General features: G+C 35.8%; 1 protein-coding gene across 3 annotated transcripts in view; it reads right to left on the reverse strand.

The window, feature by feature from the left end:
* The window catches only part of IKZF2 (IKAROS family zinc finger 2), a 155,517-nt gene extending 144,512 nt beyond the window's left edge, over positions 1-11,005 (reverse strand). Inside the window, exons 1-4 of one of the 3 annotated variants that reach the window (XM_025405613.1) lie at positions 10,809-11,005; positions 9,536-9,639; positions 7,975-8,023; positions 7,083-7,187 (exon numbers count right to left, since the gene is read on the reverse strand). In XM_025405613.1, the coding sequence (XP_025261398.1) occupies positions 7,083-7,187; positions 7,975-8,008 (139 nt within the window). In that variant the 5' untranslated portion in view covers positions 8,009-8,023; positions 9,536-9,639; positions 10,809-11,005. Of the gene's footprint in view, positions 1-7,082; positions 7,188-7,974; positions 8,024-9,535; positions 9,829-10,808 lie in introns of those variants that run through there. The other 2 variants (XM_025405611.1, XM_025405612.1) reach the window with 2 other exon arrangements.
* Between the last annotated feature and the right edge of the window lie 210 nt (positions 11,006-11,215).

Below are 11,215 nucleotides of genomic sequence, written 5' to 3' on the forward strand. Positions count from 1 at the left end.
ACGGCATACATTAGTCTTATGATTTTTTAAAAAAACATAGAAGTTATGATATTAGATATACCACAAAATGTTGAAGAGCTTTTTGTTTAAAAATCAGTGAGTCAATCACATCAATTAATTCAACTTCTGAGACTAGCAAAAGGATTCCATTAAGCAAAGAGTTTATTAAAGCCTATGCGCATACAATTCAATATAGAATTTTGATTTAATGGGGCAATTGGGGAAACAAGGATCAAATACTGAGAATTACTTAGACATGAATGTTTTCAAAATATGGTATTAAACTACTGTTAAAGTAATATGGGCAGAAAAGCAACCAAAACATGGGCTAATATTAGTTTTCTCTAATTAGGAAAATTCATACTTCGGTCTATATCCATGTGCCTAATTGCTATCCCCCTCCCCAACCCTATGGGTGCTTCAAACCAGAATTGAACTAATCTAAATCTTTTCCAGGAAACCTGTTCCAGTATTTGCTATCTCCACTGACAGAACCTACCACCATCTATCCAGTAATTTAGAGGCTGTCATCCTTGACTCTGTTCTCTCCTTAATTCTACTACCCAAGTACTGTCTACTTTAAGCTGCTAAATATTACCTAGATTCTTCTCCTTCTTTTTTATCCCACTACTACTAGCTTGCATGACTTCTCACTCAATCATTGAAACAGCCTGTTAAAGACGCACCTGCCTATAGACTGGTCCCCATCCACAATCTTTTTCCCCATATTGTAGTCAAATTGATCCATGTCAGTCAAAAGACTGAAGTCACCTACTTTGTTAAAACCATTGACTTCCATGAAAATAAAAGCCAAGTTTCCTCTCAGACAAGATGTTCCATTAACCTGCTGTGATTAACTCTCCAAAATCATTCCTTGCCTCAAATTCCTAGACTCCAACTTTACAGTCTAGAAATACCAATCTGCTTGTATTTCCCAGAATATTGCATGCTATTTCTCACCTCTTATTGTGGATACATTATTTACTGAAAAGGCCTTCCACTTCTCTCCTAAGTCCTATTCATTTAATAAGTCTTGGCTCAAGCAGTCTCTCCCTCTAAAAAATCTTTCCAAACGAGCATCACCTCTCATCCCCCATAATAATCAAGACACTAAGTTTACCACAGTAAAATGCCCTACTTAATGTCTGTCTGTCCCACTAGAGTATGAGTTCCTGGAGGAAAAGGACTCTATACTATTTATTCACCTTTGGATTCACCTTACAATACCTGGTACATATGAGGTATCCCACAAATATTTATTGCATTGATCAACTAGAATTGAACAGCAAAATGTCAAATGCTTATAACTAATAATTGCATTAAGGCCTACTTCAAATTTAAAACACCTAAACTACTACCCCCAAAGTGCACAATCAACAATTAAACCAACAATTTTATTAGGTATCACCAAGTGAGAATTTATGGTACCACCAGAAGCATCAAATGAGGTTAGATTTTAGATAAGGACTCTCTAAGAATTGATTCTCTGTAGGAATAGGTTACTCTATCACCAGAATTGTTTTCTTTTGTCATTTGTAATGACTGGTATATCTGGAACACCAATAATATGCAGTGTTGTGCTTTACATATAATCAAAACCACAAAACTATACTCAGGAATATCGAGCGCCAGCCCCCTCCCCAATTCTGACATATCGACAAACTCTATTTCTTTCTTAACCAAAATCTTCATAGATGCTTTAAATAATGGAGGGTTCCTGCTTCAATTTTTACCCAAAATTATCAGAAATCCCTATCTTTCTTCCCTGGACCTGTGCAATAAACAGAAAAGAGCAAAAGACCCAGATTTCAAATAGATTTGGATTTGAAAACAAATCCTTTTTCTTATGAGTCATAGGTCCATAAAAAAGTAACTTGACTGCTCTGAGTAATAGCAGCAGTGATTATTTATTGAGTCTTAGCATGTGCCAGAAGTTGTGCTGAGTATTTTGCACATATTGCCTTATTGAAATCTCACAACAGCCCATTGAGGTAAGTATTGCTTATCCCTATTCTACAGATAAGGAAACTGGAGCTCAAAGATGTGAAGTGATATGGCCAAGGTCACACAGCAAAATAGGAATTCTAACCCAGGCCAGCAAAATTGCAAAGCCCGTATTTTTAACCACTCACAATCTACTGCTTCTGAGCCTCAGTTTTAAGTATTATAAAATAGAGTAATTACATGCCTACCTCACAGAATTGATGTGGAGACAAAGTGAAATAATAAGTAAAGCATCTAATATACTAAGTGCACTCAATAAAGGATGCCCCTCTTCCTTCTCTCGCTCCAGTGGTGATTATAACATTTATAATAAAGGAAACTGTCCCTAAATGTGCCTTACCTATATCAAAACAGAGATATATTGGGTCTCAATTAATTCACAAAAGGAAAATACTAACAGGTCAATAAGTACTTTTAACATAAACAGATAAAAAGGAAAAAAAAGTGAAGAAAAACAACATATTCTACCTCATTTTAGGACTGGAACCCTGCTATTGATATTTCCAAATGTGATAAAATATGTAAATATTCAAAATATATCAATATATCAAAAGTTAGGAGAGAAGAGCACGGAACCCAGAGACGAAAATTCATTGCGGCTTACAGGAAGACTCTCAATAGAACATATTCAATGATATTACCTTTTTTTTAAAAAGTACTTCTAGTGGGAAAGACAGATTTTGAACAAAGATAGAGACAATAAGGATAATCTTTCCGCCATAAGTTGTTTTGTTTTTTGAAAACAGACTTTAATTCTCAATACTAAGTAGGATGGGGAGTTAGGAGTGGAATGAGGTGCAAAGAAAAAATTACAGCACTTTTGCTGTTAATTACCAACAAATCTATACATCCTTTACTTTCTTTTTTTTCCCTTTTTTTCCTCTTTTGGTACATAGTTATGACATTTATCTCTGATAGCTGTAAAGAAATTAAATCAGAACTATTTTTATTTAATTCCCTAATAAATAAGAACATTGGGTATATACACAAACCTAAGTACTGTGACTTAAAACAGAACAAGATTTTACATCAAGCCCATCTGGTGTTACATTAGGGTGTGTCCTATAGCAATCCAACCAAGGGTGACTGCCAAACTAAGCTACAGAAGACAACTCAGAAAGCTGGTGAGTCCCATAATATAAGCTCTATTTCAAAAAGTGCAAAAGATTAGCTGATATCACTCCACCCTCATAATAACTCTTCTATTTCTGAAATATTGTTTTCGTCACAAAAATATGGGCCAGTACTGGACACGGCAGACACCCTGAGAAGGTGACATTGTAGAGATAGCAGTTATCTAATTTACCCACAAGGTAATGTCACAATTGTATGTCCCAATCCTGATAACTTCATCTTTCTGCTAAGCTCTCTAAGAGGTAAATTGATTTCTTCAAGCCTCAATTTCCACATATGAAAAATAGAAATCATAATATACTTCTGCCTCACTAGGTTCCAAAAATGGAAACTAGCTAAGAAAAAAATTAATGTGAAGTACTCTGAAAAGAATAAACTAGATTCCCTGACCTGATTATTGGTCAGAGCCTTGTAAAACTAGACTTACTACTTCTACCGATTCCATACATGCCACTTGGTCATCAGACTGATAAACAGCATTGACTGTACAGTTGATCCACTTAGGAGCTTTAAAGTAATAGAAACAAATTTTGCATCATGATGTATTTTCATACCCATTTAAGTAACTACTTGCAAAGTAAATTTGTACATAAACATTATAAAAAATAGATAAGAAAAATGAAATTAATTTAAAAATTTTGAACTTTAAACAATTTTCAAAATAGTCAGCTGCCAGTATAGAACACTCTGAAACCAATACTGAACAACTACGCAAGAATAGGAAATGAGCTAACCAAGAAATAGAAGGAATCACAAAGTAAGTTTCATCTGATGGGCCGAAATACAATATGGAGCATTTTTATATTGTTCTGTCTGAGATGTCTGTCTCAGATTCTTAACTCCCAGATTCTATTTTTAAAAATCACTTAACACTGTGTATTTCCAATAGCCATCAAGGCATACACTGTCATCCCTGACACAGAAGATTGTCAGCAGACTCAATATGTACAGTAATGATCTCAGGCAACAATGCCCATCTTCTTATCAAAGAGATCCTTATTCCAGAAAAAAAAGTTTAAAGTTCTCTAAGAAAATTCATTCGAAACCATAGAAAGTAGTCACTATAAAATGTCAGAATCACTAATACCTCTTACTTCTTCTTAAGTTTATCTTACATGCTAAATTTCAAAACCAAAAACTGTCAGGCACTATAACATTTTTAGTTTTCTCCCAAGTCGCCAGTGCTCTATTCTAGCACTGTCAAATAATGATAGCTGCTGTCATTATTTTTATACAACAGCTGGCAGCAAGTTGCACAGAGACCCTTCATCTTAGAAGAGTTACCAAATACCTCAAACAAATGTTGGGACCTTACAGTAGTACTGACCACCTTCCTAAAGTCAAAATAAGTGAGCTCTCATGCCTTATTGATACTTTTTTGGCCAGAGCGTTAGCTGTTTTATTAAAAAAAAAAAAAGATTTTACTTATTTTATTTTTTTAACTGTTTAAAAATAACTTTTTTTCCTCCTTACACATATATTCCCATCCTCTCCTTCCTGCTACTAGAAACTGTCTTAAAGGTTTTCACATTTACTTTTAGCTTTAACACTTTCAATCAAAATTGCAATTCTGTTTTTGGAAGCAGCCACCCTCCAGGAAGTATATTTGAAGATATTAAAAAATGCAGAAAATAAATAAGTTCTTTTCATTTAACAAGTCAACAATGCATGTAAAGGGATTTAGGAAAACCGGTGATCTCAGACACAAGCAATTTGACAGGCCAGATGCACACAAAAATTATTCCAAGTCACGGAAAAACATCAGAGTGACCAATTCTAGGTCTCTTGTACTAATTAATAGACAAGAGTTCCTCTCTATCACTATTTGCTTTGGCAATCTAAAATGCTGATATTCTCCTAGATCTAACAGAGAGGAAAAATGGGTATCTTCTCCATCTAACACCTAAGTGGGTAACCTAGATACTGTAAATAGAGGCTACATAAAGGATGCAAGAGACAGCTCTGAAGTGAGAGCCAAAATATTTAACCTGCAACTCTTTGGAAAAGAATCTGAAAACACGTGCATCTTAGCCAAAACCTGTACTAACATGGAATTGCCACAGGCTAGTAAGTTAAAAAACTCTCTACCAAACATAAGTTTACCGTTGTTGGGTGAGAAAAGCTCAAATGTCAAAAGCACAGTTCTTATTTGTTCAAATTGATCATGCCTACACTCCGCACTGTTTATTTAAAAAGATGAGTGAACTGCCTTTCTGAAGCAAGTACTTGAAAAACCAGAATCAAATTCACAAATAAAGCAGCCAATTAACCAATTGACAAGCATTTTCCTGTGGTTGTGTCTAGGGGATGACAGTCGAGTCTCTGATTAACAGTTACTCCCTACCCGATACATGCAATGTTTCTAAAGCCAACAGCTAACTAATAGAAACTACATATTCATCTCTTTTTACTCTTTGGGAAATTGTGTGAGCTATCTGAGAAATAAAAACATTACACCAAATAACGAGTATATTGAAATGTAAAAATTCTATTGCCTAAATTGTAGTCGTAGTATATTTTTTATCAAATCAACTAGCAAAAAAAAGAATGCAAGATTCATTATGAGATTAGCATGATAATTTAGTATACATTCACTCACTAACTTTACTAGTTTTTTCTTTCTAAATGATAAAGGAATTGTACGGACGGCTTCTAGAATTAAATTTTCTTAGGAAATGCTCATTACTTAAAAGAACTATAACTTTTAAATGAATAAAGCAAATTCAAATAACTCAATAATAATTTCAAGTCAATAGTTAAAAGTACTTAAAGTTAATAAATTGCAAAATGTATTCAATAGTATTCTATATAAATTGCTTATAATTCACTAGTCTTTACTAATTACTAAGCTCGTAGCTTTATAATAACTTAAAAGTTTTGAGAGCTGTTAGAAGTAAAAAAAAAAAAGTTGCTCTCTCTGGATAGTCAGAATACATTTCTGAATATGCTCACAATTAAGTAGATGATTCACTTTTCTTAGTTACTAAATTCAGGGGGGAAACAAAGGAAAGAAAATGCCTTTCCTTCACATACCGGCAGAACAGAAAACTTGTAAATCTAATTATATTTACATGTAAGTCCAATGTCCTTTCTATAACATATAAGAATAAAATATAAATCAAAAGTATAAAGAAAACAAGATTTCAAATTACTTTTGAGTAAGAGTAATAAAGCACTTGCACTTGATAACTAAACTGATAAAACATTGTAATTAAGAAAAAAGCAACCATATTCTTAATTAAGAAAAGCATTTTGTCTTCTGTCACTGACAGCACATAAGTTGCATCTTATTACACAAAAACAATGTATATTACATCAGTAAATGACCCTTTATCAAAAATAGTAGCCAAAACTGTCTTTTCCTACAAATTCAAAACATCTTTCCAAATTTTATCAGCTCTTCTCTGAACAAAAGACTTTCAACCTTGTTAGAGAAATGGATATAAACGAGTTCTATAAATTTGTAATTACACTTCTCTTCCAATGCTTTGGAGAAAAAACTTTCACATTTTTTAAAAGCAAGTAACACTATAATTTTATCACTGACAGTTTAGCTTTCTACCAAGGCAATATAAAATTATTTCATTTATTAACTGTGAAGAGTCCTTTGGAAGTGATGTTTCCACATTTTTTACCCAACAACAACAAAAAATCTAGTCATAAACCTGGCAAGTCAAAACAATAACCAGCAAATTCTAACCTTCCTTACCCGATACAGGTAAGCACCAGCTCCCAAATGCCACCTTGGGATAGTTCAGACTAGTAAGCAGGCTCATGTTTTATAATACTAGAATGAACAGGAATAAATCTGTGTTGTTCTTTCTTTAGCAAAATCTATAACAGTAGCTATACCACAATGTGAGAGGACCCCACAGACCTAACAAATTCAAGTCTGTTGCTGGAGAAATAGAAAAAAAAAAAAAAATCATAAAACGAAGACTTACTGCTTGTCATGTGACTTGGTGAGGCATGCTGTCCATTGGGTGTGCTTGAGGTGAGGTCAATTGCCATATTGGAGTGTTCCCTTTCGGGTGAAAGCTCATTGTCACCTGCTTTCACAAAATATAATCTTTTGGTTTCTATTCATTGTCACGTAAGATGTAATTACTAACTTTAATTTGTACACGCAATGGCTTGCATAGCCTTCAAACTGTAAGGTAATACATTTTTCCCTTAAAAAAAACTATAAGGAAATACCAGTAGAAATATACAGTTGAATGAAAGGATGAAAAGCCATAATCAACCCACAATAAAAAAAAATTAACAAAACTTCATTATCTTAATACATAAATTGTTGATTTCTAAAGTATCTTTCAGTTGAAAGAAATAACTTTTCTTTTAACATCTAATTTAATTGCTAAGCATACAGAATATATAATGAGCATTTTCCAAAATGCTAGCTATCAGAGAGAGGATGGAAAAGACAGGTAGTTCAAGAAATGTCAAGTTAGGAAAGCTAATTCTCTTTCACATAATATGTCTGAAAAATTAGGTTACAGAGAAGTAAATATTTAGTACACATCACATTAATAGACATATATGAAACCTAGACTATTCTAAACTTACAACAAAGTAAATTATAAAAAGTAGGAAAGTGCTGATCTGCTAGCTACTATTGATTTAAGTACACTACTTAACTTAGTATATTTCTATATTTCCTTCTTATTTCACTTCAGTGCTGTTATTTTCTCAAACTCATTCAAAGGTGAAATTGTGAACAGATAGAAAAAAAGAGTACAGAATTCTTAATAAAGTTTCATAATCCAGGAATTAAAACACAGGTAATACAAAGGCAACTTTATTACCAATAACAAATTAATGAAAACTAATACTTACACGTTATATAGCCATCAATAGCCTCTGTTTCCATAGTCAAAGTGCAATGCTGCAAAACAAAAGATTATACTCTTAATACAATGATTCCTTTCAGTATCTGCCATCAAATTCTTAACTTATTTGAAGCTCCAAGCAGTTGGTCCATGTTGCTGCTGCAACCTGTGCCCAGAAACATACACAGTGTACTGTATGTGCTCATTTGCAAGTCACTGAACTCTTTCTGCAAATGATCTGATTCCTGCTGGAGATAGGATAGAAAAGATAAGTGTGCAGTGAGATGGGCAAGAGCAAAAAAAGAATGACTGTCTTAATCAAAATTTACTGGGTTTAAAGAAAAAATAAGGGGTACACCTCAAATGTGTCAGCTTTAACTGAGATTTAAGTGTTTTACCATTCGCTACTTCCCACAATCACACTGCAGTTTGAGGACTTCCCCAGTATACAGATAGCTCTATTCACAATTGTTGCAAGTTGGTTCATCATGTTCTAATAGGGAGGGGGAGGACAAACAAACATAAGAAAACAAAACAAAACAAAAAACTTAGTGCCCAACGGTGTCTTGAAGATTTCTACAGCAGTTGGCCAACTCCCTGACTTGTATTGACATTTTAGCCTACCCCAAGTTCTGTGTAAGCACCTGTTCAATGTAACCTTAATTTCCTGCCAGACCATGCTTGGATACAAATGCCAAGCCTACTTAATACAGTCTGATTTTGAAAATTTCATAAACTTTGGTTGTACTAGAGAGAATCACTTAAAAAAAAAAAAAAAAAAAAAAACTTTGGACAATTATTCTTATGCACAAATGACACAAAACAGAACATAATTCTCAGAAACAAAAGTAAACTGTATGAGATGACACCCCCTAGCTTTGATTCACATAATGAAAAGATCGATAATCTAACTGTATTCTGTGGGGAAAAAAAAAGTTTAAGAATTGACAAGTCCTGTGAAGATTTTTACTTTTTTCCCCCCTTTGGCCTTGGTCCTTTTTGCCTTTAGTTTCAAAACTCTCACTGCACCAGCAGCTAAATTATTCACAATGAGCCATTTCTGTATTGATCGCCAAGTATATTTAGCCCTGGCTCCTGGAATTTCTCCATTACTTACTGGAAAACAGGCAGCTTCACTTCTTGTCTCCAAAACCACTTCCCTTCTCCCTCCCCTCCCCTTCTTCACCACCACCCTCCCTTACTACCCCCCCCCCAAAAAAACTTTTCTTTCTTTCTTTATGGAATAATCAGATCAAATTCCCAACTCAGTCACTACCCAGCACTTAAATTTCAACCTGCTGTACTGTTATCACATTCTTTTAAATTATGATTACATAAGGCTTTTAAGAAAGAGATCCGTAAAGTTTAAAAGAGGAGCAGTTTCTTCCGATATTTTACAAATGAGCTTATCTCTTTAAAAATGTACACATTTAACACACACACATTAAAAAGAAAGAAACGTCAGGGAGAAGCGAAAGAAGGCTGCCCCATCAATGAAATGGTTATTAACCCTCAGAGAAGGAAAGAAAGAAAAAGAAAAAGGAGAAAGAGAAACGAAATGTACATACAAAAGAAATTGTCCTTTGATTAAAAAAGATTCATCACCATTTCCAGCTCTGTCGGGAGATCTCAGCTTCTTCTAACCCCTCAAAGAGGAGGTGACAATGTCGGGCTGAAGATAAACGGAGGGAGAAAGAAAGAAGTTTTTTGTGTTTCCCCCTTCTCTCTTTCCCTCCCTTGCCCCTCCAAGCCAAGCCCCCTGCAGAGTTCAAGGGGAGGAGGAAGGAAAAGCACTTTACAGGTGGGTCATTCCAAGCCCAAATCCAGCAAACAGATCGGCTGATAAACAAAACCAAGAAATGAGAGAGAAGGAACACCCCCCTTCTTCTCCTCCTCCTCCTCGTCCTCCTCCTCCTCCTCCTTGTTCCACCCCTCCCCCTCGTCCCTTTGGGATGGTCTAGTAGGAAAAGTCACTCAGGAATGGCACCACGTACTTTCAGGAAAGAGGAAAAAAAAAGAGAGAGAGAGAGGTCAGTCAGTGCTATAGCAATGCGATTAACAAGAGAAAAAACTTGATCCACCGGTTCCTTAAGAATCGACCAAAAGCTAAGACAAGAAAACTGAAAGAAAAGGAGGGGGGGGGCGGGTAGAGGGGAGGGACAGTCAGGCAGAACCCAGCTAGGAACCTAGGCCAACTTCACAGGACTGTTTTTGGCCCTTGGCAAAAAAGAAAAAAATTAAATCTTAATTCCATCTCTTTCGCCCATACTAGAACCTGTCAAAGTGATTTAACTGCTGCCTTTTTACATATGTCATACCAGGGTTGTTTTTTTTTTTTTTTTTTAATTCCAACAGGATCTGGATATTACCTTCTATCTGGACAGCTGCAATTTATTCCAGCCTACCCAATCTTTCTTCTTGGAATTCAAGTTAAAACAAAGCAAAACAAGTCCAAATTCATGACAGCTATAGAGATGAGAACTGATTAATCGATTAACATCCCAGAAACAGATTACAAGGAGGGGACGATAAATTAAGGCAGAGGACATCATCTTCAACCCGATTCCCTGAGCGTCCTTTACAAAAATCATTACCCTAATCAGAACCACAATCCATCCCTCCCAGAGAAAAACACCTATATTATTATTATTATTACTGGTTAACAGCAACAAGTCATTTGATCACACCACAGTGCAAAACGAGATGCTATATAATTACACTTAACTTTGAAAACACTCCCCCCTTTGCAAATCATACACATATTTATATATAATCTATGAATCAGAAGACAAATAAAACAAGAGCTGTTCTTCACCACGCAAAAGCCAAGCGGAGATTTACCTCAGCAGTGCATGCAGTAAAATAATCCCATCACCCTTTTGTTTGTGTTTACTGTTAATGTGTCCTCTGTCTTTCTTTCTTTCCTGTGCCTAACGTGTGTTTGTGCACTGCAGTTGGTGGTGGAAACTAAGGCAGTGGATCTGTAGCTAAGGGTAATCCTGTTTTTACTTCCTCCATCTTCAGCGAGGAGCAGGGTTAGCCCGGGACAGCTGGTCAAACCCCGAGAAACCGATCCGGTGGAGCCCGAGCACATCTCCCCCGCCGGCCGGGCTCGCGCAGACGCCCGCGGGCGGAGGGCGGGCTGGCGGCGGCGGTGTCGGCGGCGGCGGCAGCGGGGCGGGGTAGAAAATGGCGCTGGTGCAGCGGCTCGGGCCTCTCCCCGCGGCGCTGCGGAGGGCTTGAGGCTC

This window comes from Theropithecus gelada, chromosome 12 (assembly GCF_003255815.1).
Source record: "Theropithecus gelada isolate Dixy chromosome 12, Tgel_1.0, whole genome shotgun sequence".
Lineage (NCBI taxonomy): Eukaryota > Metazoa > Chordata > Mammalia > Primates > Cercopithecidae > Theropithecus > Theropithecus gelada.